This window comes from Falco cherrug, chromosome 1, assembly GCF_023634085.1.
Source record: "Falco cherrug isolate bFalChe1 chromosome 1, bFalChe1.pri, whole genome shotgun sequence".
In the NCBI taxonomy this organism is placed as follows: domain Eukaryota; kingdom Metazoa; phylum Chordata; class Aves; order Falconiformes; family Falconidae; genus Falco; species Falco cherrug.
Window position 1 is genome coordinate 120,217,069 of NC_073697.1, and position 25,732 is coordinate 120,242,800.

At 48.1% G+C, this 25,732-nt stretch overlaps 3 protein-coding genes across 7 annotated transcripts; 1 reads left to right on the forward strand and 2 right to left on the reverse strand.

The window, feature by feature from the left end:
• Positions 1–366: 366 nt before the first annotated feature.
• On the forward strand, positions 367–7,045 carry NT5C (5', 3'-nucleotidase, cytosolic). Of its 2 annotated transcripts, none has more exons than XM_005447291.4 (5): positions 367–841; positions 5,460–5,560; positions 5,645–5,705; positions 6,493–6,607; positions 6,693–7,045. In XM_005447291.4, the coding sequence occupies exons 1-5, from the start codon at positions 659–661 to the stop codon at positions 6,833–6,835; spliced, it is 603 nt and encodes a 200-aa protein (XP_005447348.2). In that variant the 5' UTR covers positions 367–658; the 3' UTR covers positions 6,836–7,045. The 2 variants fall into 2 exon arrangements, with proteins under 2 accessions (XP_005447348.2, XP_027672634.1); XM_027816833.2 differs by lacking the exon at positions 367–841 and adding an exon at positions 2,772–4,675.
• Positions 7,046–7,389: 344 nt separating this feature from the next.
• Positions 7,390–10,125, reverse strand: ARMC7 (armadillo repeat containing 7). Its single transcript, XM_055697965.1, has 3 exons — positions 9,871–10,125; positions 9,425–9,568; positions 7,390–8,407 (listed from the first exon to the last, which is right to left on the reverse strand). The coding sequence occupies exons 1-3, from the start codon at positions 9,935–9,937 to the stop codon at positions 8,070–8,072; spliced, it is 549 nt and encodes a 182-aa protein (XP_055553940.1). The 5' UTR covers positions 9,938–10,125; the 3' UTR covers positions 7,390–8,069.
• A 4,133-nt stretch (positions 10,126–14,258) lies between these two features.
• Positions 14,259–25,452, reverse strand: SLC16A5 (solute carrier family 16 member 5). 4 transcript variants are annotated; one of them, XM_027816838.2, is made up of 5 exons: positions 25,290–25,452; positions 24,154–24,401; positions 19,938–20,081; positions 18,073–18,936; positions 14,259–16,420 (listed from the first exon to the last, which is right to left on the reverse strand). In XM_027816838.2, the coding sequence occupies exons 2-5, from the start codon at positions 24,371–24,373 to the stop codon at positions 16,179–16,181; spliced, it is 1,470 nt and encodes a 489-aa protein (XP_027672639.1). In that variant the 5' UTR covers positions 24,374–24,401; positions 25,290–25,452; the 3' UTR covers positions 14,259–16,178. The 4 variants fall into 4 exon arrangements, with proteins under 4 accessions (XP_027672639.1, XP_027672638.1, XP_055556577.1 ...); XM_027816837.2 differs by having other exon boundaries at positions 24,154–24,404; XM_055700602.1 differs by lacking the exon at positions 25,290–25,452 and adding an exon at positions 21,263–21,394 and having other exon boundaries at positions 24,154–24,237.
• Positions 25,453–25,732: the final 280 nt, after the last annotated feature.

The window sequence follows — 25,732 nt, forward strand, 5'->3', positions numbered from 1 at the left end:
AAACCATGAAGCTCTCTGCTCTCCTGGAGGGGATCCTGCTGCACAATAAGCCAAAGCAGTGGATTAGTACCGAGCTGCTGTGTCTGCCGCAGTGTGCCTTTTCTGCCTGCCTCCTGGAAGAACCAGTGCCCAAAATCACCCTGCGTTTCCAGATCAGGTTTGGAGAAGCCCTAGCCTTAGGTGCTTGACCTATAAAACTGGATTTGCTCCTACATGCTCCTCCTCCCCTGCGCTGGGGGTGGTGTTCCTATAGCTGATAGGAAATGTGGCGCGGCTGCTGGCTGCACGCAAATCACGCCTATGTGTTGTGTAACGCAGGAGGAGGAAAATACTCAAATTTTATTTCCTTTGCAAGCCCCACGACCAGTGGAACTTGTTAACGCTGCTTTGTGGTGGCCAAGACTTCGGCCGAGCAAGGCTGCCCTGCCATCGCCCCTCTCCGTGGCAGCACCCTTGGCCACGAAGGTGCCGAGAAGCATGGAGAGGCTCTTGGAATTGCCCACCCTTCAGCCAGCAAGCCCGGCTGGAGCCCACCAGTGTTCTGGGATGCCCAGCGCCATCCCCACCGCACCGCCCACGCTCATGCATATGCATGCCGTGAAGGTCCTCACGCTGCTCCCAGCACTTCTGCCCTGTGTCCCAGGGCACGGCCGGTGGGATGGGGAGCGTGGCCGGCCCGCTGCGGCTGCTGGTGGACATGGACGGTGTCCTGGCCGACTTCGAGGGCGCCGTGCTGCGGGGCTTCTGCGCCCGCTTCCCCGGGGAGCCACGTGTAGAGCTGGCGGCGCGGAGGGGCTTCTCCGTGCGGGAGCAGTACCGCTGCCTGCGGGAGGACCTGGGGGTGAGTGTGGGCAGGGGCCGGTGGGTCGCAGCCAAGTGGAAAGCCCTGGAAAACACCTTGTTTAAAAAGCTCTTGGCTTGCACCCTGCTGTGAGCAAAGGAAATCTGCCCACCCTGGGTATGCAAAGCAGAGGGGGGGGTTGTTTAGTTTGGTGTTTTGTTTTGTTTTTTTTTAGAGGGGGCTACAAAGGGTTGTTCCACGCTAGCAGCCTTAATTTATATAGTAATAATTAGTGACTTCCAGCAGGGCTGCCAGCCCCTTACAAAGAGGCGTGTGTGAGGGGATTGGCAAGGAGTGGTGCTGTCGTAAAAATAACTGGGAGAAATGATTTGCTGAACCATTTCGGCTGGTTCTTTACCTGCTCGTGAGCTGCTCTTGCCATGCTGCGTAGTAGTGACTTACCTAGAGCTCTCTGAGCACTCTGCAAGCAATAACGTAGCTCTGGAGCAGGACAAGAAATATAAATATTATATATGGGTTTTGCATGGCTAATAAACCCCCTATCTATACCCTTCCTTCTGCGTGCACTGACAAGCAAAGCGCACAGTAGGTGAGCGGTGTGGAACCGCATGTGAAGAGCTGGTGGTACACCCTACGCCTGTGCAAATTGTTGCTATTTTTAATGTTTGCTAATGACTGAATGAATATCAGAGATTATTTGCAAGGCAAAATTGAAAATACTGCGAATCCAGGCTTCACGCTTCCTTCTGGTCACCACAGGACAGTCGAGGACTGTAAGAAAAACCGAATGGGTGCAGGTCCAGGCTGTGCCCGTACACTTTTCCCCGAGTTCGTTGCTAATTTTAAGATCCTGAGCTGAGCCTGCAGAGCTTTTTTACTGGTAAGAACTGGTGGCTCACATTCATTTCCCTCCCGCTCCGTAGCAAGGTACAGGCTCCTGCATCCATGTGATGGGCAGGGGCACTGGGTCCAGGCAGCGCTTACGCAGGCTCTGAAACCACCGAGCTCCCATTGATGGCTATTAATGTTCAAATTATTAATTTAAATTATTAATTGAATTATTAATGTTCCAAACTGCCTGGAACCAGGAACCAGGAAATATAAGGAGCAGGCATGATTTGTTTATCATTTTATAGAAGCAAGCATGATTTGTTTATCATTTTATAGAAACAGACATGATTCATTGCTTAAGTGAGCATTCTTTAAGCGGATCCCATGGAGGTACACTGGGACAAAAATCCTGCAGGTAATTTAAGGGGCTGTGGCTTTTTATTTGTTCTTCTTTGGAAGGTCTGCAGTCGGATCTGTCCTGAAAATTGCGTTCTGTTCTATTTCTGGCATCCCCATTCCCTAATTTGTTTCATGCTCATCCTGTTCCTTCCCAGACCTTAGGCGTGTCCGTGAAATAACCAGCTAACTGGTTTGAATCCCATGCAGATCAGCAGGGGCAGAGAGCTCTTATCTTAGTTATTAGCCTGGCTTCCTAAGGAAATGAGGTTTCTGTAGTTGTGCTGTTGTCCGTGTCCTTCAGTAACCCCTGGATCTCTGGGCTGGTTTAGGTGTGTTTAGCAAACCAGTAAAGTTTTAAAGTTATCAAGATTTGAAGCTCCTGCAGGTTTTATATGAACACTGTGGCTGTTGAAAAATGCGAGGCGGTTAGCTGTGCCAGCGTGGTACGGTGCCGCGGGGTGCAGGAGCATCCCTGCCGAAGGTCTCCCCTCGCCCCCAGCTGTGGGAAAAGATTGGGCAGGAGCCAGGAGCCCAGACCCTAAGTGGGGTTTGTCCGTCCCATGCCTGAGGGTCTGCAGAGCCCCTGTCCCTGCAGAGAAAGCGACCCTGCAGCTGCGGAGAGGAGGGGGAGCAGCCTGCTGGCTGGCAAGCTCCCTGGGGCAGGGGTCCCTCCAGCCACCAGCAGCCAGCGTGGTAAGGGGCTCTCACAACAGGGGTGGGGCTGGGAAGTACCGTGATAGTAATTTACGTGTTGCCCCCTTCCTAAGTGGTGTTTGTGGTAGTGCTGAGCAGCTGCCTCTTGACACTTGAACCATGACTTTGGTTTTTCTTTCTTTTTCGGTTGTAAGTTGATCGTTAATTTCACATTGTAAATAATTTTATTTAGAAAGTATTTTGCTCAAGACTTAATTCTTGCCTCTCTGGCCTCCTGTGCGTGTAGCAGGGGTTTTGTTGATGGGGATTTCTTTATCATTTTATAGAAGCAGGCATGATTTATTTATAATATTGTAGAAACAGACTCCCGAGCATTTAGGATGCATCACTTCATCGCAGACAGTTTCAAAAAAGGTTTTGGCATCTCCAGCGGTGGCAGAAATTTTCTATAGTTATTTTTAACTATTGCAAATGGGAAAGTTTAGGTAGAGATGTGATTCCTCCAGGTTTGTACCTGAGTTGTAATCTTGCTAATGGAAGTTAAAAGGAAATGTTCAGCCACAACGGCACGAGAATGAAGAAGAAAATTGGTTTACTTTCTGTTTCTAGTCACTTTTGGTGGGGGGGGAGAAATGGCTTTTGGTTCTGAGAGTCATCAAATCAAATTTCTCTCTCCAGCAAAGCCAGACTTTTTGTGATGTGGTGGAAACTTGCCAGTTTCTGGTGTGTCTTGCCTTAGGATAAAAGAGCTTTCAGACGCGAGCCCTGACTGTAATTGAATCTCCTTGGGAAGAGCTCCAGGGAATTGTTGCTGGGATCAGTGAGGCTTTGAGTGGAAACAGAGGTCTGGGCAGATCCGATTGCCACATCTTCACCTAGACTCCTTCACCTCTTCTGATTTGCATGTGAAATCGGCCAGGGCTTCCAAATTTCTGGCTGTTGATTCATGAGTATTTGTAAATTACGATAGCTGAGTGAGCATCGTATTCAGGGAGACTTGTTTAATGCTGACTCCTTCTCATTACTGCTTAATTAAAATGGTTTTTATGTTGATGTTCCACTGGTGATACGGAGCAAGGAGACCTCAGCTGGACTATAAAGCAATCTTGTACCATTTCTAAGCAAAGGCTGCCAGCCTGCCTTTGAAGAATACTTACCGAGAACTAAGTTTTCCAAATTGTTTGGTGGCGTGGGAATGTATGACTTTAATGCTTGTGGAAAAACGCTGTCTTAACACCTCTGAAGTTCACTGTATGACCCTGGGGAAGGTAAGATCTATGTGTCTTAGAGCAGAAGAGATACTGGAAGATGAACCTCTCTGAGAATGAAACTTGGTCCTGGAGGTGGGCTCAGCCCTGAATGCTGCTGTGGACGCTGTCGGGAGGGGCTGTGTGGCTGGGGGAGCTGGCTGGGGTCTGCACTGGGATGCTCTGGTTTAGCACCGGCCGCTGGGCAGGCACCAGGTAGCAATTTTTTAAAATTAACTCACCAGAACTGGATTCAAACCAGTGAGCTTCCTAATAATAAAAGTGCAAGAATGACTGATCGGTAAATTAAAATTGAAAAAAAAAGGACTGGAAGGACAGTCCTACCTAGAGGTACAGGAATTGCCCTGGAAATACTGCTTTTCCTTTGAGTGATTAAAGATGCTGCTGTACTGTGTCATATTAATTTCCTTTTACCTTTTTGCACCATTTTTGGCTACCTTAACCTGGGGAAACATTGCTCCTCCAGTAATCTTGTTTCTTTCCTACTTACACTCACTTAAAAATTATTCTAACTTTAGAGAGAACCTCCTTTCCCACTTGTCTGTCATTAATGACTTCTCTGATTCACATAGCGTCCCGCACACACGTGTAGAAGGTGGGTTTACCCGTGTCACCACCAATCCCAGCCCAGCCGGGGTGCGTAGGTCGGTTCATGAAGCCAAAGGTTCCCGGGACAGCCCAGGGATCCACCTCTGAACTTCCCGCTGCCATCTCACACGCTGTGAGTAGACTTTGCACCAACACGTTACCAAAGAGGAGCAGCTGTCCATGCTGGAGGCAAGATCTGCTCCTTTCACAGCTGTTATTTTAGTGTGTGATTGAAAATCATGGAAAGCAGCAAAGAAATGTAGCTGTGCTAGCTCTCCCATCCTCATCCTTCCCTCTTGCTGAGCTGTTCTGGTCTAAAGGACTAAACCAAACACGTGGGTGTGTGGACCTGGCCCGTCCAAGGAGGACGGTAATTAGCGTGGCCACCATATTGCCCTGTTTTACAGAGAAGAGGGCTGTTGGGTGGTACGGGGGTCTGCCCACGCACCCCCGCTGAGTTCCTGAGCCGTAAGCAAATTTTAGTCAAACGTGTCGGAGGAGCAGAAGCCTTGAACTTGTTCCTTTGGTGTTCGTGAGAGTTAGTAGAGAGCGAGCTGCTGGGGGGTGAGGTGTGAGCCCTCCCTCCGTCAGGCACCCGCCGGCAGAGCTGTGGGTCAGTGCTGCAGCGCACGGAGTGGCTGGCAGAGACCAAGCCAGCTCGGGATCGGCTCTGCCTCCTCGCTCCGAACGAGCCGCCGGAGTGTGGCTTCTTGGCTTCTTGTTCTTGTGCGCCTGAGCCGGGCTTTTCCTGGAAGCCCAAAGGTAAATGTTGTAACCCACTCTGGGTGTGAAGCATCGCCTCACTCACTGCTGCGCTGGCCCTTGGGTGGCTGTCACACACGGTGACGGGGCAGCTGCTGTGCACAGAGCTCGGATAAAAGTGCAGGCATTGCTGACTGTCCTCCTGTCTCTTGCAGGCGAAGGTAGCCAGTGTCTACGAATCCCCTGGCTTCTTTCTAGGGCTGGATCCGATTCCAGGAGCCCTTGAAGCTATGCAGGAGATGATCCACATGCAGGAGTAAGGACACTGCACTCTGCAGCCCTTTTCCACCATCTTACACATTTTTTTCCCTGACCGCTAATGAAGGCTGTTTCTTTTCAGCACCGAAGTCTTTATTTGCACAAGTCCTCTCCGGAAATATGAGCACTGCATTGTGGAAAAGGTGGGAGAGAATTTATTTGACTGGGTTTGATGCTGCTTTTGGAAGGCCTTGCTATTTTATACCACCCGAGTTGGAATTATTCAGTTATAAAGACAGCAGCAGGCTCAGGCTGCCAGGCTTCCCTGCGATCCCTCTGTGTGAGGGGCAGCTGCCCAGACAGAGCAGCAGCGCAGGATGGGGAACCTCGGAGTGCTGTGTGATGCCAGCCTTGTTGCAGAGCATGTGAGCCCTGTGCTCCTGGAGCTGGCACGCGACACCGCTGCTCCAGCTGTGTCAGCAGGTGATAGCAAAGAAACTGTTTTAGCATGGCCCACAGGGATGGGATATTCCCAGGGGATTCCACACTGGGGTATCCTCAACCAGCAAAACCTTATTCTGGCTAAATCCTGAGCCTGACATACCCAGCGATCCTGAGAGAGGCCAGTGCTGAGTTAAGAGGAGGCTATAGCGCTGGAGTTGTCCTGTTTGCCACTGGCACAAGAATGGAGCGGGGGAACCTTAATCACTGGAATGACTTAGATGGGCACAAGCCCTGTGCTCTGGGCGAGCAGCCAGTGCCGCTCGCAAACTTGACAGCGATTAGGCAGAGCAAATGCAGCGCTGACTGAAGGCCATTACAAGTACAGGTTCAGTGTCCTGGGCCACAGCCAGGGTCTGTGCTGGGGATTTGTAGGCACAGATGTAGGTTTACAGGGGAAACAATTGCTGTGCTAGGGTTGATCTGGCTTGAGCAATGTGCAAACTGAAAGTACAGTAGAATTTTCTCTTTTATTTCTTGTCTCTGCAGTATAAGTGGGTGGAGAAACATTTGGGACCTGAATTTGTGGAGCGGATTATTCTAACCCGAGATAAGACCGTCGTATCTGCTGACTTGCTGTTTGATGACAAGGATACCATTACAGGTTTGAAAAGCGTTTGCTTCGTTTGCTGTTAGCTGGGGACAACCCCCCCCAGCTGACTCCAGCTCTCCTCCCTTGCCCTCCCCAGGCGCAGAGCTGAACCCGAGCTGGGAGCATGTCCTGTTCACCTGCTGCCACAACAGGCACCTCCAGCTGCAGGCACCGCGCAGGCGGCTGCTGTCCTGGGCAGATGACTGGAAGGCCATCTTGCAAAGCAAGCGCCGGCAGTAGTGCAAAAAAAGGGGATGCTGCGCTCTTCCCATTCCCAGTGAGCACTGTCACCTGGGCAGGGGCACTGGGGGGGTCAGCGAGCTGCCCTTGTGAGCTGACTCCTCTCCAGGTTCCTGGATGATTGCTCTGCGTTCAGCTAATCTCTGCAGAGCTTTGGATGTTTGCTGTTAGTGAAGAGAAACTATAAAATACAGGCAGTTGTGGGTTGGTTTTTTGTGTTCGTGTGTGTGCTTTTAACCTCGCTCCTGTTTGTTTTGGGCTGACTGGGGGCAGAGGGGAGAAAAAAAAAAGAGGAAGTAAAGCTCTGAAACTTGAGCGCACACAGAGTGGGTGTCTGTCAGGGAGCACGGTGCTCAGCAGCTAAACCCTTTCAAATTTTATGTATTTAGCCAGTCTGGCTTTTGGGTTGCCTTTTGCATCATTGGCTGATAATGAAAGGAGACCAAGCTGGCTTCCATTTCTGGCCCACGTGTGCGAGTAAGAGTGGGTGAAGGCTGGGCTACCAGTGCTGTTGTAAAATATTTATGAGTTTATACAAAACTGTTTACACAGCATTTAAGTTAATGTTTTATTAAGAGAAGGTTTTAAAAGACAGCTGTTCTCATGAGCCAGACCGCCATTCTCACCAGTGGTAATGACAGAAAACCAGCTTTCCACTTCCTGATTCATCGCATAGCTACAAGCTGCTCTGTGTAGCGACTTACTAGCCAGGTCCCTATGCCGTGATGACAGGATGGCATATTTAGTACCAAAGGGATAAGTAAGACTGCAAACTGCCAGGGCAGGGAAATGCCGCCTTTCTTCTGCAGGAGCAATAAAGTTTGTGACACTTCAAAGTCATTTGAGTTGATGCTGAAGAGTAGAGAGCTGCAGCAAAACCAGCCAGGAGCTGGAGGGGATATAAGCTGCCCAATACCCCAGGAAGAAAGCCCCCCTGATTGCTGGGAAGCGTTATTTGTGCAAGCTGGGTGCTGGGCTACACTTGGCAGCCTCCTCTCCAGCAGCCATGGCCTGTTTTATTTTAAATATTTGCTTGCAGTTTTAGCTGCGTGCTTGGCCTGACTGACAGAGTAGTGCTATACCATCCTCTTTATTAACTAAAATCCAGCAGTGGTATGACCAATTTCCCTCTCTAATGTTGTTCTTGACACACTCTTGACCTGCTGAGCAGAAAGCAGAGACCTGGGAAAAAAAGAGGGAGGTCTCCCTCTCAACCCGCGCTGTTCTGACAGCTTCAGTCCTTGGGGAGAGGAATCCCCACCGCTGTGTGTTTGCTTAGGTTCCTGGCCTCTTCCACTTGCAGAGGCGTGCAGTAATCCTCCAGGAAGACAGTTGCCAGATTGCTTAGTCTTCTGCTGGCTGAGAGGGAGAAGCGAAGCATGCACTCCACCACCGGGAGAGCTGTGGTCTGCTGGCGTGACTGCGGCGTTGTCAGGTACATCAGTGTTGTGACAGCTGACATGACTGTCTCCTCGTTGGAACTGGAGAGGCAGTTGATTATGGGCTCCACTCCGTTTGCCTCCAAGATGTAGTCTTTGTTAGTTTTATCGAGGCACAGGTTACAAAGACCGCCTGAAACAGCACAAGAAAATGTATGACACACAAGACAAACTTTTCTCTCCACACCCCCATTTTTTTCACACCAAGACTCAAATTCACTACTGATCCCTTTTTTTCTAATACAGAAATAAGCATGCAGATATTCTGTGAGATTGGGAGGGAAAATTCTCAACAGCTTCTTGGGCAATGTCTTCTTGATTTTTTTCCAGGGATTTTCCACCAGAACATTTCTCCTGCAGTGTGTCATTAGAGGGCACTAGGGCACTGTTACTGCTGGACGTAACCTCTTCCACAGAAGGAAGAATTCCAGCATCACTTAACCCTAACAGAGGCTACAAACCAGCAGTTTATTGTAGGTGTTTTAGAAAAACAGAGAATGGAGCTAACAGTACTAGCCCAGAGGCGCAGAATGTTTGAACTTAAAAACTTTTATGATGCTGCCATATCCTGGCATAGCTCAGCCACAAACTTTAGAAATCAAATATATTTATTATCATGTCATGGAGTCACTCACAATTAGGATCTGGCCCCTTACCTTATATTCAGACATGACAAATCACCATAAGGCAGTTCCTCAGAGGACTTATTACAAATTTTCAAGTATTCTAGAAGAGCGGTTGTCAATAGCAGAATGATAACATTGGGCCTCTATATTGTACATGGCAGAATTTTCATTCATTATATATTAATGAATGAAATATCATTATATAGGAATGAATGCTTCTCTATAGGACAGATGTCATTGAAAAGTCATTCAGCTAGCGTTTACTTACAGTCTGGGGTAAAAAAATAAAATAAAAAAACCAATTTCCTTTCCAAAAAGCATCTTCTTTAAGCACAACCGCTCTGTAAGGGTGAAAGGGAGATGCCTGCCTCCCACCTTTCTCCCTGTTCCACTCATTCTCCACTAAAGGCTTTATCGGCACAGCGTGGTCTGTTCTTGCAGGGGGAGATTGTCCATGGATCTGTGTCGGGCTGGGGTCCCTGGGCTGTCAGCCCCTCCTGAGGGTGCTCGGGTGCAATCCTTACCGATGGCAAACTCCACCAGGCTCTCATTGTCCTCGGTGAGCATATCGAGGAACAGATCCAGGACCTGGAGCTGCCGGAGGTACTCATAGTTTTTGGGATCGTAGGCGAAGTTGGCCAGGTTTGCCAGTACCTGCTCCTTGGCCTCTGCAAGGGAGAAGCGGTGCGTGCGAGGGATCGCAGAACCATTGCGTGGTTTGGGGGGGATGGGACCATAAAGGCCACCCAGTTCCCCCCCTGCCCTGGGCTGGGCCCCCTCCCACCAGCCCAGGCTGCTCCCAGCCCCGTCCAGCCTGGCCTTGAGCCCTGCCAGGGATGGGGCACCCACAGCTGCTCCGGGCAGCCCGTGCCAGCGCCTCAGCACCCTCACAGGGAAGGATTTCTTCCAATATCTAATATAAGTAGCTCGACGCGAAGCGTATCAGCAGGCGGCCGCGCCCCGGTGTTACCTGGGCTGTCAGTCACCTGGAACTCGGTGACGAGGGCCTGCAAGTACTCCAACCGACCCAGCTCCATCCGCCCTGCGGCGCCGCAAGCTCAGCGCCCGGTGCCAGGGAAGCTGCCCGAGGCCGGCCCCCCCCGGCAGCCCCGGCGGTGGGTGCTCACGGCCCGGCTGCCTCACGCCCGCGGGGAGCCAGCGGCCCGGCGGACCCCGGGCGGCGGGAAGCGCAGGGCGCCGCCATCTTGTGGGCGTGGCGCGGCGGGACGCGGCTCTCCGCGGGCGGGGCGGTGGCTCCTCCTGCCCGGGTCCGGGCGGCTGTTGGGTCCGGGCGGCTGTTGCGTCCCGGTGGCCGTGGGGTCCCGGCGGCCGTGGGGTGGGTGTTCCCGGGCGGCCCTGGGGTAGGGGGTCCCAGCGGCCCTGTAGGCCCGGCGGCCCTGAGGTGGGGGGGGTCCGGCGGCCGTGGGGTCCCGGCGGCCGTAGGCAGGGGGTCCTGACGGCCTTGAGGTGGGTGATGCCGGCGGCCGTGGGGTCCCGGTGGCCCTGAGGCGGGGGTCCCGAGGGCCCTGTAGGCCCGGCGGCTATGGGGCAGGAGGCCCGGGCAGCCCTGAGGCAGGGGTCCTGGCAGCCGTGGGGCTGGGGTCCCAGTGGGGCTGTTTCCTTCCCCGTGGACCGTGTAACCTGGTACCCACCGCCACAAATAAATGTGCGTTGAGGTGTTCGAGTCTGCACCTGGGTGAACGGCCAAACTCTGATACTTCAGCACTTTGCTCCAGAAAAGAGTGAGCCTTTCCTCACTCGCTACTTACCCAAAACGTTTTCGCGTGTGTATATTCTTTCCGGCTCAGTTCAAATCCCCAGGTTCCCCGGGGCTGGCTGCAGCTGGGCTGCCCAGGCCAAGGCCGGGCCAAGGCCGGGCTGATGGAGGCCAAGGGCCTTGCCCCGCTGCTCGCTACCCCTCAGCATCTCCCCAGGGAGTGGGTGCTCCTGGTCCATGTGCAGACGGCAGAGCGCAGGGGTGGCTCAGTTGGTAGGGAGAGACCTGGAGGGAATAAGGGTTTAGTTAATTTCAGTTTTAATACGGGGTTGCAACTCATGGGCTAAAGAAGGGCAATGGAATGAGATTTTTTATGACTTCTGTAAAAAGGCAAAAGGATTTGAAGCTGAGGGAAAAGATAAAAAACCTGTGCACAATACATGCATGGTAAGATAAATCACCTGGGGGAAAAAAAACACCAAGATGAAGCCATGAAGGAGTGAATTGAAACAGCAGCAGGTTATTCCACCCTGGTTGTACAATGCCCTGGCCTAAGCACAAAGCAGAGCAATTACACAATTCTGAGCTAGCACAGTTCCAATGAAACCACTGTGATCATCAGCACTGCAAGCGGATTCAGTTGTGGTTCATGTGTAAATACGTAAGGTAAAGGTACATAAACTGGGGGGTGGACTCTGCAGAAATTTGTGTTGCTTTTATTGAAGCAATTAAATGCGTGAAGGTGCTCCAGTAAATAGGTAGGAAACAGGCTGTGAGCAGATGTTGTCTTTTGTATTCTCTCAAATGCAGCTGATTTTCATATAAAGCAAATTGAATGTGGACTGCTCTGCCAAATACGTGGCATCAGTGACGAGCGTCTTGGGCTGATAATCCCTCCTACCACACGGCAGGGTGTAGGAAAATGCCTGCCCATGACCACTTTAAATAGAAGGATGAGCAAAGAAGCTACACCGAATGCAGTAATGCTAAATCTTTTAATTACAGTGGTGTGGGAAGACAGAGGTATGTGAAAGTGAAGGTATTTATTTCTACATGGTATAATAAGACTTTAAGCCAGGCTTGTGCTAGCAGCTTCAACTCTTATCATAGTTATCAACTGAAGTTGGTGTATATGTATGTATATGTGTGTATATATTAAAATGATCAGCAAAGATGCTACAGACAACATCTATATTGGAACATTTTGCTACTGTATTAACAAATCTCCTTTAATTATCCCTTTGTAAGTGGTAAGCGTTGACATACTTTAAAGCCACATCTGTCATTCCATACAAAGCAAATGACTAATGGAGAAAGCAAACACAGAGGAGCTAGTCAATAAAAGAGAAGTGATTAAGGACACTGGGATTGACTACTAAGGGGTGAAAAACAGTATTTGAAGAGGAGAAATGAAATTAGTGACTGTAAGTACTACATTTGGGGACAGTCAGTATAATGTTGCATGCACAGAAGCAGCAGGAACTTTGTCCCCTGGAGTGGTTTCACAGTGGTGTTCAGAAAGGGCTGGTGTCTGTGCTGGCTGAGCTTCGGGTGATGCGTCCCCAGGTCACACTATTCAGTGCATGGCAAGAAGTAACCAGGAGGAGAGGATAACCTGTACTTCTCTTCCTGGGAACTGCCCGCTGTGCTCCTGCTAGCCTTTGTCTTGCATTGAGTTTAATCGGAGCTGGTTAAGAGACGTGAGAAACATTTTAGATTTAATTTGCTGTGTTGGGGCTGTCCCCTGGAGTAGGGTTTGATAACATCCCCTGGGTTTTGTAGTCCTCAGAGATTCTCTGCAGGAGTGGCAGAGAGCGCTAGTACTGATTGCACGACCTGCTTTGTTACCAGCTGTGGGCTTGTTGTCTTTACTGCGGGGAGTTTGTCCTGACCATCCGGTGAGATCAGTTGGCAGTAGGCACAGCTGGCTGTTTACTCACCCAATATTGGCTATATTGTTTAATTGAATACTCCGAGCACCTGCTGTTTGCCAGAAGAGTTAGCACAGAATGGGCTAGTGTAGCTGGGGTGTTCACAGCTCCAGGGACTAGTCTAACGACACTGGTAGCGCACCAAAGTTAGAATTCAGTGACTTTTCATTTCTAGTAGTTACGTTTCTTTTCATGCAGTTACTACCCAGGTTTGCAAACAGCGTGCCAAGCTCTTAATTTAAGTGATTTTGCATTTCTGAGATGCTTTAGAGTGTGTAAGTTTACTGTGACCTTTCTTTGGGTATTTATTAAACTTTTCCAAGAATTACATTGGCAGAGTATCTAAGGCTTTTAAGGATCACGATCTTGTAATATTTCAGCGTGAACTTCCTGGTGAATGTTTCATTGCAGGAAGGGAAGGTGCCTGTTGCAAAAGTGCTTACCTTGGGAGGTTAATGATACTTTAAATGATAAAGGGAGCAGGAGGGGGTAAGAGGGGACTCGGGGAACAAGGGGCATACTTTTCTCGTCAATCTTTGTTGCTCTGCTGGCTCTCAGAGGTTTGTAACCTGGCTGAGGTATTGGTGTTTGCCCATAATTAAAGCCGCGATTATTTCACTGTCTGTAGGTGTTAAAATAAACTGTTTTGGCAGGGCTGTGGTTGCCTTGCATAATGGGATGTACCTTTAATGAAAGGAACTTTTATTGCTTTATTATTCTTCTGGACCGCAAGGTTCTTAAGGACTGAGTATCACTGCTCCTGTACGATAGCTCTGAGGGGGAATATTTATTATCCTGCAGCATACTCAGTCTGCATGGTCCCTTCAGCACGCTTTACAAAGCTCCTGCTCGAGACAGCTTGGAGTTCAGGTTGAAAAGAGCGGTAGGAGGGGAAAGCTGTGGAACAGGAGAGGAGTGGGGTAGTTTTCCCTATTATGGGAGCTCAGATATCTTATTTACCTGTGGAAGCAGCCTAACATGTTACCTCTTCTCTCTCCGAGATTTGTTTCCAACCTGTGGGTTACTTCTGAAGGGTCTGTGGAAAGTAACCAGGGGAGACAACCCTGTTTTCAGGCAGCTTAGGCTGTTAGAAAGTTTTTAGTCAACAAGTTGAGAAACATTAAAATAATGGCTTTGTGAAATCATTGTTTTTCTTCCCAGAAACATCTCTCTTCCTCTGCAAATAACTCCCAGTGACCTGGCGCTGAGTCTGGATGTATCAAAAAGCAGTTGTATGAAGCACTCTCCTAACTTCTCATCCTAAATTATCTTGCACTGTTGAGCACAGCTAAGAAATAGTCAAAACGTTTCTTTGCCATGGTGTAGCGGGAGCCCATCTATTTCTGTGCATCAGCTTCAGTCAGTAGGTACCTTTTTTTCCCCCTCCCACTCCCTTCTATCTTGCAAGCATGCATTAGCCCATACATTTCCCAGCTTGTGAGCCATCTAGGGCTAAACCATTGCAGACAGAGCAGTTGGCTCCACATAGGAGATGCATTCTATTGCTCGCTCAACTAACCTTTGCATTCCTGTGATAAATTTTGATGGGTTGTAGCTTACACCATATCTTGCCTGTTTTGCCCAGGACATTTGTAGCAGTGGGAGGATTTGGGAGAATATGACCCCATATTTCTAGAAGAAAACAGAAAGGGAATGTAGAAAGGTGAACAGAATTTAAAATTTAAGAATTGCACACAGCAAAAATGGCAATCTGTTTAGCTGCTTAGCTGTTTTATTTGCAATAGCTAGAACAGCTTTGGCACTTGATCCCCTTTCATTGTTGGTTGTTTTGTTGGTTTTTCTTTAGAGAGGGAGAAAGCCCCATCTTTTTCCTGGGAACATACAAGTCATTGTTTCGGTAAGCTGAGAAGCACCAGTCCCTGTTCAGTTTGTAGTTATGGACCGTGTAATCATTACACAAGTTAATAAGCATGTGTGACAAGACATTAGATATGTGTGTCTCTCACTAGTCATCTTAAGTATATGTTTGATCAGGAAATGCAAAGCCTGCTGGTTGAGTAATCCTAGAGCAGTACTGAAGCAGATACTGAGCTGTGGGAGCAGGAACCCTTCTGAAGGGCTGATACCTCTTCCACCGTAAAAGCCAGCTGTAAAGCCATTATAGTCTCTGAAGACCTTGGAGTCAGTTTTCCAGTGGTTTCATCCAGTGTGGGTTGTTTTGGTTGGTTTGTTTTGTTTGGGGATCCCACAGCTCTAATGAAAACTGCTTTTGTTGCTAGGAATTTGATATAAAAGTTCTCAAGATAAGCCCTGCAGTTGGGTTGAAAGCTGCTATTCCATTTTGCTCCCATTTTGTGCTTCTGGTTTTTTTCTGTCAGATCAGGAACAATACGGAATATAAACACTTTGCAACTCGAGCTGATACTGAGGGAGGTCAGAGGCTGATGCAGCTATCGTCTTGGTAGTTACAAGTGTAACTGCCAGGAGTGGAGCAAGAAAAGCCACTTTACAGTCGAGGCTGTATGGATATGAAAGTCAGTAACGCTGACTTTTCTCAGTATACTTTTCCCCTTAGATTTCTTTGTAAGTTATACTTGTGCTTGTAAGAAATGTAAATTATGCTTGTGCAAACTTCTCTAATGAGAACGCTGGTGTAGTTAAGTCTGGGAGTCTAAGACTAAAGAGCTAAATTCATTTACACAAGGGGGAACTACAGTGGCTTTGAATTTGGCCCTGTATAAGGATGCATATACATATATATAAGGGTGCATATACACTTATTCTTAGGCTAGTAATACCTTCACTGCCCTTCCTCACACCCCGCCTGCAAAAATGGGTCCCTGTAAATACGTGTATTTACACAAGCCATGAATCGTTTTTCATGATATATCAAGAAGCACTTAAGATACCACTGGATACATAAAACGGGCACTCTAAGGTTTGAGTTTTTTTCTTTTTTATGCTCTGAAGTTGAACCTTTGAAGCTCTGAAAATGTTCTTGGCATGAAGAACTCATGTATGTACCTCACAGGAGAAAATACTAGATCTTACTAGAAACTTGGCTGAGTTCTGCAACCCATGCAGCAGCTTCCATAGACTATTTAAAGATGTGGAAAATAATAACATGCTTCCTGTGGAAGGTGTTTGTCTTGCCACCCCCAGCATGGGAAGCAACTTCAAGAAAACTTCATATAAGTTCATATCAACCAAAATGGCATGTTCAGACGAGGAATAATACTTCTTTGTGAAAGAACCACCGTTGTGCATAGCCATTAATACGTATTGGGCCTCCAGCTGAAACGGCATGTGAAATTCCAGTGACTTCTTAAAGGCACTGACTTTAACCAATTGAACTGACACAGCTTTTGTCTCTCAGTGCTGGTTACCATGGCTGTTATCCTGTGGTTTGCTTTAGGAAAGCAAAGTTCTCTTTGTCCTTCAGCTCTTTGGCTGGCGCTGGGTTCTGGGCTCAGCCCAGGTCTGGAGTGCTCGCTTGGAGTCTGACACAACCCCGCAGAGTGGCAGTGCAGGGCAGAAGGATGATGACAGTTGTGGAAAGCAGACGCTTGTTCTGATCTGCCACCAGTGCTGGGCCTTGTGTAGCTTTGTACAGGCCACATAATTGTTTGTGTTCCTCTTGGGTTTGGCTTTTTTTCCTCTTCTTTCTTTTCATATGCTTGTGATGTACACAACTGCTGGAGGAGACTGACTTTCAGACTGTGGTTCAGTTGGGATTTCATTGTATTGATATCTGGAGGGATTGTCCAAACGTGCTTTTGAAGCCTCTTTCAATTTGGTTTTTTTCTCCAAAGCACAGAAGCTGAGCACCATGAATAATGCAGCTGATATGAGGAAGAAACTGGAGGTGTAGAAGACGTAGTGGAAATCACTAGTTATGTCTACCAGGAGACCTGAAATAGAAGCCATAGCTTAGTCAAAGAGAAGATGCCTACTAAAGGCAACTGGGTGACATTTATATAAATGTTAAACCTGAATCATTCAGCAAACTGCCATAGATGACAGATAAGCGTTCACAGATAAGTTCTCTTCTTTTCTCTGGATTCTAGGAGTTGTTTGGGTTTTTGCAATCACCACTCTGGTGATGTTTCTGCTTCTCTATAAAGTATTTCAATACCCAGAGAAATCAGGAAAGAGAGGAACTTTTCTAACTTTTCCCCAACCTGCTGATTCATATTGTTCACTCAGCAGAGGACCCCTGTGCCACTGCCGCTCACTGGATTTTGGAATGAGTGACCCTGTCATGTCCTGGGTCAGAAAACAGGACAAAGAAGTAGAGAAATCTCTCACAAATTGACATGTTAGTGTCTCTGAACTGAAAGCTTGTCTTTAATAGTGTGCGATCAGGGAGAAGAAAATTCACAGCGCAGCAAGCATTATGACTAACGTTAAGTGTCCCCAGTATAAAACATTTAGAAGTGTGATATATCAAATTATTAATTTAACAGTAATGTTTGAGATGGAAAGGCAATACACAGGTCAAATTATATGATGCCTTCTATAGGCTGCTTATTTATATGGAAATACTGAAATAATGTTTGTTTGCTTGTATTCTTCAGTAAAGATTGATGATGTTTCTTTTCATAGTGCAGATTTTAGAATATAACTAGAAATGGCATTGCTTTTACTGTACTTTGTTTTGCCCATTTGCCACTCCTGTCAGAGATGTCCAAGAAAAGACATTTTTTGCACTTTGAGAAAAGTGACTGGCACACTAGTGCTAGGGAATATCATGAAATGTGGTGCATGTTACCATCCCATTCTTAGGACAGACATTATTTTCCTGCTGAATAACACACAGTTCATTGTCTGGAGGAGAGAACTAAAGCCTGAATTGAGGATTCGTGCTCAGGTTCACATCTCTTCTTTGTTAGTTTTCAATTTGCTGCTGTAGTGCAGGAGCAGGTGCATCTTAGACAGGTCACTTAGTAGCATTTGGAGCAAACTGTGAACGTTGTGAATAATTTATTGGGTTGGGGGTCACAACTAGCTCCTTTCTTGTCTCCAGAGAAACATTAATACACCCTAGAACTTGGAAGGAAGAGTGAACAGAAGATTTTACTATAAGGCTCTTGAATAATGTAGGGCTGGTAATAATTCTGATCACAGTTAATTTGTTTAATGGGTTGTTCACAATTCCTTGCGGCTTCGTAGATAAAACAGTATAAACTAGCAAAGCAGTGGAAGAGTTCATAGACCCCAAGATCCTGCCACAGTAGTTCCTCTCTGTGTCTTGCTTCTCACTGGAAAAAAGCTCTCATCACTCCCATACTTAGCAAAGCTGCTCACCAAGCGGGTAAAGCTTTCACTCTCTGCTGTTGCTGCAGTGACACTTGGGCAGTTGCAGAAATGACCCTCCCTCAGCTGTGAGAAGGGGCCGATCATTCATTTCCGACTCTCCCTTTTATACTGCTCCCTTCGCACAACTCACCTGCCTGCATGGGTTTGGAAACTCCCTTATTTCTCTTCTTTATGCTCCCAAACACTTGTCAACAGTGTCTGAGCAACCAGTTTTCCCCCAGCCTGCTTTAATAGCTTCTCTCACCTGTGAGAGGGGGTCCGATGAGGAGAGTGATACTCTCCAGGATGGTGAAGAGCCCTAGAGCGCTTGAGAACCTGTCCATCTCCACCACATCCATCAACACCTGGAAGATGAGTGCCCCGATGCCACTCATGGCTATACTGAGGATGACGCAGTAGATGATGAGCATGCTGAACTCGGCTGAAATGACACAAATGAAATTGCTGAGCCCGCAGAGGAGCACAGCCAGGCTGAACAGGTAGATGCGTCTCCCTGTGAAGACTCTGTGTCCTGAGAGCAGCCCTGTGAAAGGGCGTATGAAGATGTTGATGAACCCAATAATGGAGATGAGGAGGGCTGCCCTGCGTTCCTCCACTCCGTTCTGGATGGCGTAAGGCACAAGGTAGATATGGGGTAATGCAAACCCCATCATCATCCAGGTCACTCCAATCGTGTAAATCTGGTAACCTTTGTTTTGACAAAAGATGTCGAAAGCCAGGTGCTTCTGCAGCATCTGGAAGCATGCAGTCCTGGTTTGCTGCTGGAGCTTCGGCTGGGAAGAAGATGCTCCATTGGATAGCTGTGCCTCTTCTGCTTTTCTCTCTGGCTCCTCTCCAGGCTTGGGTGACTGTAGTAGTGACCCTGATGCAAGCTGAACTGGTCTCATGATGGCTCCACAAACGCAACAGTTCAATAGTATTCCTCCAAAGATAAGAAAAGTATTTCTCCAGCCCATCTCATCCAGCAAGTGTTGAGAAAGCAGAGGCCACAGCGTGAAGCCAAGGGAGACACCGGTGGATGCAATGGCATTGGCCAGCGCTCGCCACCGGACAAAGTAGTAGCCCAGCACAGTCACTCCTGCCTGGAAGCTGAAACATGAGCCCAGACCTAAAGGGAAGAAGAAAAGAGAAAATGACAGCACATGATCCCTCTGTGCTGTCTTAGAGAGTGAAAAGAGCCCAAATCCAGGGTGTACTACAGCCAAACGGCTTCATTTGCCATTGAAACATCTCCTCACCTGCCACGCTGCACAACCTCCAGTCATTAATGCTCAGAAATCCCACACAAAGCATGAAGAAAGATGTTGTACATAAATCAAACTACTCATGTTCAGTAAATATACTGACCTAAGCTGACATTTGTCTGGGCACGCTGCCGTTCCTAAAATTGTTATGGAATTGTTCATTAAAAACTTTGGGTTTATACCACATGCAACAAGCAGTGCTGCTTTCCTGACACTTTTGTCAGGACTCGGGGAGTTACTTGTTTTTCTCTCTATGCAGTGGACACAGCTTAGCTTGCAAGATCCAACAGGGTTGGTGCCAAAGGAACCTGGGTGAAGAAATTATTTCTCTGTGTTAGAAAAAGCCAAGAGTTGAACATCAGTTACATAGGAGAAATATTTGGAAAGGAAAAGTTCCCATCTGTTACTTCTGTTCAAAACCAACATCTTCTTTTGTTAGAGAAAGGTATCTCCACATTTCCCCAGATTGGGAGTGGTGAAATAAAACCCCAGGGAACTTGGGAAGGGTGTTGTCCCAACACATTATGTTCCAAGATTGAAAAAAACCCTCCCTTCTTCAAAGACAGGAGCCTGAGTAACTACTAAAAAGATCAGACATCTTTGCTCTCCGTTTTGCCCTCTGGACAGCCGCAGCTTTTTCCGGAGAAGCACTTTCCAGTGAGCTTGGCTGGATGAGGTGTGTGTTAAAGGGGTGTGAAGGGCAAGTCTAGCTGCTCTACGATTCCTGCTGCGCTGTGGGGCTTTTCATTTATCCTATTTCACAGCCGAATGGAAAAACGTGAGCCCTTAGTGAGGACTCTCACTGTTTCCCATCTCTCAAGTCAAACGCAGCAGCTGGGTTTTCCTGCTGTTCTTTGGTACTTACCCGTGATGAGGCCAGCTGTTAAGTAAAGCTGGCTGATGGACTTGCAGAAGGAGCTGGACACCATGCCCACGCCGCTGAGCAGCCCTCCCAGCATCACGACAAACCTGCAGCCAAACCGCTTCACCAAGATGCTGCAGAGGGGCCCTGGGAGCAACGGAGCAAAAGGGAAGCAGTTAAGCAGGAAGGAATTATTTTGTTCCCGCTGGACTGCTACAGTTCTCAAAGGATTTAGTCTAGAGGCCCTGAGGATTGTCCCAGCAGCACGTAATGCAGTAGGGGAGCCAGGAAGAGAAACTAATATTCCTTGATTGTCCCAAGTGCATGGTCAGCTTGTTAGTGGAGGGGAAGGCTTCTGTGATCTGCTTGGATTTGGGCCATCAAGTAGGATTTCTACGCTTCCCTGTGATGGATTTTAGTTAAAACTCTAGGAAATGGAATGAAAGAAGGACCTTCAACTAATTCTCTTCTCACATGAGATAAATTCTGGGAATGATTTGAAAAAGGAGAGGGCTTGGATTTCCGGCCCTCCGTGTAAGACATGCTAAGCAGGGAGATATTTCTGTTTGCATATTTCCATTCGCATTTAACTGTTTTTCAAATACCCTGCCACAAAATCTCCTAAATTGCCCTTGATGTCCCGCTGCCTGGGTGAAACTCCTTGCAAGAGAGGGCAGACTGACTCTGAACTAGATCAAGAATGGGAGGAAAATAGGCATTGTTGGGGAGGATTATTTGAAAATGGCTGGAGAGGTATGTTCATGTCTGCATGGGATTCAATCTTAAGCTTCAGGTAGCAGCATCCAAGCTGCAGCTTGCGGAGTCTTGCAGCTGTCATGCAAGTCATCTTCCCCAGGAAAATAATGAGATGTTATTGTCAGCACATGCCTGTCCTGGCATACCTGGTAGGGGTGGGTAGATTTAACTGTGTCCACTTCCAAGAGGACACAAGCCTAGGAGCAGACGGTGCACATCCCAGTTCCCACTCCCGCCCCTCCAGCACAAGCACCGCAGAGGTGGGAGTGAGACCTGGATGGTTCTGATGGGCCAGAGCCCAGCTCTGCCCTTCTTGGGCAGAAACCTGTGTTTTATCATGCTCCTACATTGCTGGCAGGCTTTTCTAGGGAAGAGTTATGTTATTTCATCACCAAAAGCAATGAACAAATAGGCATGGAGGTGTATGTTTAAGATCAGCCAATTCTTTAACTTTCCTAGACTTTTGGTGAATTCTATTCTATTCTATTACGATATGAAATTATGGTAAATTATCAGTTTATTAATGTCATTTAGCATGCTTCATTTTGGGGTAGGAAAAGATTAGTTCTGACCTGCAGACCACCAGTGGGAAACATGCTTCCCTCTGCATGCTCTGGCAGAAGAGGATCTGAAGGTAGAGTTTCTTTTCCTGTTCCTTTGAGGATCCTCCAGGTTTTATTCTTTTTTTCCCCCTCTTCTGAACTCTTAAGGTTATATAAATGAATGCAAAATGACCGTAAGCTTCAGAATTAGGAGTTAATCAGGGTAGGGAAAATAACCTGTGGCATATATGTGACCTAAATCAATGTCTGGTTTGAAATAAAATCCGCAGAGTCAAGTCAACAGTGGAATGTTATTAAAATTAGGAGTGCAGCTGTCTGTATTTTGATCTGCTTAGGAGATTTTCACCTCAGACTTCAACTGGCCTTTGAAAAAGTGTTGAGCAAACTGGTGACTGGATTGTTTTTCCTGCTGCTGAAGACGTTAAGGGTGGTACTGCTGCTTAACCAACCCGAGTAGCCAGAAGTCATAAATTGAATACTCAAAAATCATGAGATTGGCTCTAAAATTCCTAAGGGTTTTTCATTATTTGTTCCTGTTAATTTGCTTTCTAGGTTTCAGACATTATTTCTGACTTGCCTGAGGCTTTGGTGCTTTCCTTTGCAAAAATAAAATCAACACAAATGCTGCATTTGTATGAGTGTGAGTCAGGAGAGTTACGTGTGCATGAATATCTCGGAGCAAGAACCTGTAAGGTCCTGAACTGCCCTTTTGGAGATGGCCACAGGATCCTGAGGCCTCTCAAATTATTCGTATAACAAAATAATCATTAATCACTTTTACCTAGGAACATAGCATGGGTAATGAGATACGTTTGACTTACTAAGTTACGAGCTATTTTTTGCACTGCGCCCTTCCTCGTTTCCTTCTCTAGCTCTGCTGGGCTGAGGTTAGCTCTCCCGCATGGGACCTCCTTGCTGCCCCGGCCGCTCTGAGAACAGGCTGTTCTTTCCATTTCCCTCCCTGTTTACCAATTTTTGCAACAAATATTCCTGTCGCCCTTCAGTTCCTCTGCATTAAAAAAGAATAAGAGAGGAGGAAAAAGAGACAAGCACCTTCAAGAGCCACTGGTGACGTAGCAGATTGCAATTTTGAGAAAGGTTTCAGTGCCAAGACAATGGATGTAACCAGAGAATCGGAATCAAACAGAGCCTGGCCCACAGCAAAAGAGGTCAGAAGTTGCAGCAAAAGCCATACATGCTTGGATTGAGAGGGAATCTTTTCTCTCTGGGTTTTTTTTTTGTTGTTTTTTCTTCCTTGCTTATGGTTGTGTTAGTCCTGCCTTGTGCAATCGGGGGACAAGAGGAAGCACTGCTCTGCGGTAACAGCCGGGACCCATAACTGGCAAAGGAACAGCTCTCCTGTAATGCACTGGCTATGCCCTGACAAATTCTGTTAGTGAATATAATTAACATGAGGCTGTTCTTTCCTTGACTAATTTATAACTATAGGATCTATTTATTGGCTGTCTTTATATTACCTTTTACTGTGGTTCCAGCCTCCTACAAAACAATTACTTCATTAAAGAAGATAGGATAATTGATATTTGCTTGCGGATGCTGCCAGACTTGTCCTTCCTGGATGTGCTGGGACCAAACCGCTTCCGAGATCATTTCCCAGAGCCGGCAGATCCCCACTAACCACAGCAGGGCCACGGGCCACCGGTGATGGAAGGCAGCACAGGGAATGCCCAGCAGCTTCCAGATTCAAAGTCCCAGGGATACTGCTCTGTACCACCCTTCTGCTGACCTCCTGTGATAATTCCTCCCCTCATTGCTTCCCCTGAGGTCTCTTTCCACCTGCACCTTGCAATTCTGGACCCAGCTGCTTCTGCTAAGGTGCAAACTCTCTCTCCCATGTCAGGTGGCTGCCAGCCGAGTCCTGCGCAGGAGGGACTGAGCCTGCCACAGCCTTCACATTCGCACGGCTCAGGACGCTGCTTTGGTTTTTCTCTCCATATTCTTGTGTCACCTTTCACCAGCGTCAGAAGAGGGCAGGTGCGAACTCGGGGAGCAGCTCAGGTACGTGGGTGTCGCTGGATACCTTGCTTCTTTTGCACGGTGGGGTTTGGGTAGTCTGTTTATCAGATAATCGCAGGAATTGCATGTGGAGGGGTCAGCAGCAACACGGACTGCTGGCCGGGAAGTCCTTGAGCTGCTGGGGATTTGGTTTTCTCTTCTATGCAGCAATATCTGATGGGGGCGAGGGGGATCTGGGGACCCTGTCCTTTCAAGCTCCCACATTTGGGGGAAAACCAGTGAATCACTCCGCTAGCCACAAAGCACAACACTGCTTCCATCCCCCTTCCCCTGGAGGGTGCCGCCTGACCCACATTCTGCATTCATGCAGCTTGGCTCACGGCGGCCCCCGATGCCTGCTTGGGTGTGTGCTCTGTGCCACTGCCCAAGGAGCTGCTTTTAAGGCTCTGCCCCAGCGAGCAGCCTGGAGGAGCTTGGCTTTTGGCATCTTTTCAGCCACGAAGAACACAGTTGATGTGGCCCATGGAAGATGTGCTCTCATGGACAGAAGATGAATCATGGAAGCACCCAAGCTCCAGCGCTACCTGCCTGCTTATTCAAAGAGCTGCTACAGGAAATAATTAAGTTCTTGCTGGTCTGGAGAAGCTGGGCTGAGAAAGGGGTTCACCTTCTTTGACCAAGGGTCCTGATTGTCTCTTAGAATGGCAAAAGGGAGACTGTTATCTGCAGACACTTAGCTTTGGACTGTGCGGTCAAAGTGGCTGGGAGATGCTGTGCACCACCAACCAACCAGCCTGCTCAGACCTCCCAGCCCCTTCCACCATCTGCCTTAATGAAATGCTAGCAGTGACCTCGTCACATCCACTCGTCAGCAGCACAGCGGTGGGAGGTGACGGAGGGCATTCCCTGCGGCTGTTACTTACCCCCTCCGTGCAGCACAGCCACCATGATGGATGGGAACCACGACGTCTCGCTGTTGGTGGCCTGGAACTCATGCTGGAGGTCCGTGAAGAAGACACCGATGCAGGAGGGGAAGCCCAGCGTCAGCCCCTGCAGCAGCACTGCAGCGAGAAGGACCATCCATGCCCATCCCCGGTCTTGGGGCTTGGCAGCTTCACGTTCTGCCGCTCCTCCTTGGGACATGGTAGCCGCCTTCTCCTCCTAAGCCAGCCTGCTGGGGAAGGGAGTGCAGCTACCAAGCAACCCTCAGCGCAGCCAACAGGCCTACAGAGAAGAGCTGATGGTATTCCCGAGGCTCAGCGGCACCTCTTGCAGCTGACACTCTAGACTTGCTCTGCATTTCTTCCAGCGCCTCCCTTCCTTCTCCCTACAGGATCTTGGCAACAGACTGCTTGAGAAACAACTGCCCTCCCCTTTTATATTTCACAAGGCTGTGACCACAGCCAGGTACGGAACAGGACCACACCTCCCCTGAGGTATGAATTGGCCTTACCTAGTTCCCGCCCTTATTTTCCCTTTCACCTGCTTTCATCATATGGAGTCCCCTTGCTGGCAATTGCTAAGGTCACTCAGACCTGCTGAGAAGGAAAAACTCTGCAAATGCCAAGAAAAATAGAAACATATAAAGCTCGCATGTCGCAGCAGAGCTCAGCGCCAGCCTTTCAGGAAAACTGCACCTACACTACAGTGCTAGTGGTGAAAAAACATTTTTAAAGCCATTAATTAATTAGGATTCAGTGATCGCAGATAGGCTTTTGCTTTACCTCTGTTTAGATCTAGAACTTCTGAGAGATCCCAATTTTGATTTCTTTGAGAATGGCAGCACAAAATGTACAGCAATAGCATTCCCCAGCCTGTCCACATGAATAAACATGCATAAGAAAAAAAAATAATCTTTGGCAGCTGGATGAACTCGAAAGAAGTGCCCGTAAGGTCGCTGCGCAGTGCAGTATTTATTTAGCGCTCAGATAGTGGGTTTCCCCCTAAAACAATAGCTATAATAGCTACGTTTGAGTTTTGTGTGCAGCTTTAAAAAGGAACAATAGTTTGATTTTGCTCGTTATTTATCTAGCATGGTGGCAGAAAGTTAGTTTCATACCTCAGGCTGAGCCCAGACGTGGCCAAGCGAAGGGCAGCGAGCGCCTGGCTGTGTGCGTGGCTCGTCCCCGGTGCGTGCTGCCCGGGCAGCTCATGGCCCGCGGTTAGATACTGCTGCTTCAGTAGCCACTACAAGCTTTGAGGAAGCCTTTTGCAATATTAACCTAGGCATCACTTCTGTAAACAGGGCTCTTATGCTGGCTGGCTCAAGGCCAAAATTAAAAAAAAAAAAAAGGCCAGGAGCGGAGGGGGCCCATGGGAAGGGGCTCTGAGATGCAAATCACGGTGGTGGTGCTCAGCACACTTTAATCCTTTGTCCACTTTAGCTGGGTGCAGATAATGCAACTAATTCAAGAGCTTGTCTCTCTGGTGTGAATTAGCTGGATGACAGCCTAAAAATTCTCCCTGGCAACAGCAAACGTGCAAAAAAAGGCAGAAGCACAG

Coding starts and splice junctions, on each gene's coding strand:
- NT5C (XM_005447291.4), top strand. CDS start 659: ATGGGGAGCGTGGCCGGCCCGCTGCGGCTGCTGGTGGACATGGACGGT. Junction 842..5,459: donor GCCTGCGGGAGGACCTGGGG/GTGAGTGTGGGC, acceptor TGTCTCTTGCAG/GCGAAGGTAGCCAGTGTCTA. Junction 5,561..5,644: donor GAGATGATCCACATGCAGGA/GTAAGGACACTG, acceptor GTTTCTTTTCAG/CACCGAAGTCTTTATTTGCA.
- ARMC7 (XM_055697965.1), bottom strand. CDS start 9,937: ATGGAGCTGGGTCGGTTGGAGTACTTGCAGGCCCTCGTCACCGAGTTC. Junction 9,569..9,870: donor CCAGGTGACTGACAGCCCAG/GTAACACCGGGG, acceptor TCTCCCTTGCAG/AGGCCAAGGAGCAGGTACTG. Junction 8,408..9,424: donor CCTGGTGGAGTTTGCCATCG/GTAAGGATTGCA, acceptor GTGCTGTTTCAG/GCGGTCTTTGTAACCTGTGC.
- SLC16A5 (XM_027816838.2), bottom strand. CDS start 24,373: ATGTCCCAAGGAGGAGCGGCAGAACGTGAAGCTGCCAAGCCCCAAGAC. Junction 20,082..24,153: donor GGCTGTGCTGCACGGAGGGG/GTAAGTAACAGC, acceptor CGTTGCTCCCAG/GGCCCCTCTGCAGCATCTTG. Junction 16,421..18,072: donor CATCGGACCCCCTCTCACAG/GTGAGAGAAGCT, acceptor CTTCTATTTCAG/GTCTCCTGGTAGACATAACT.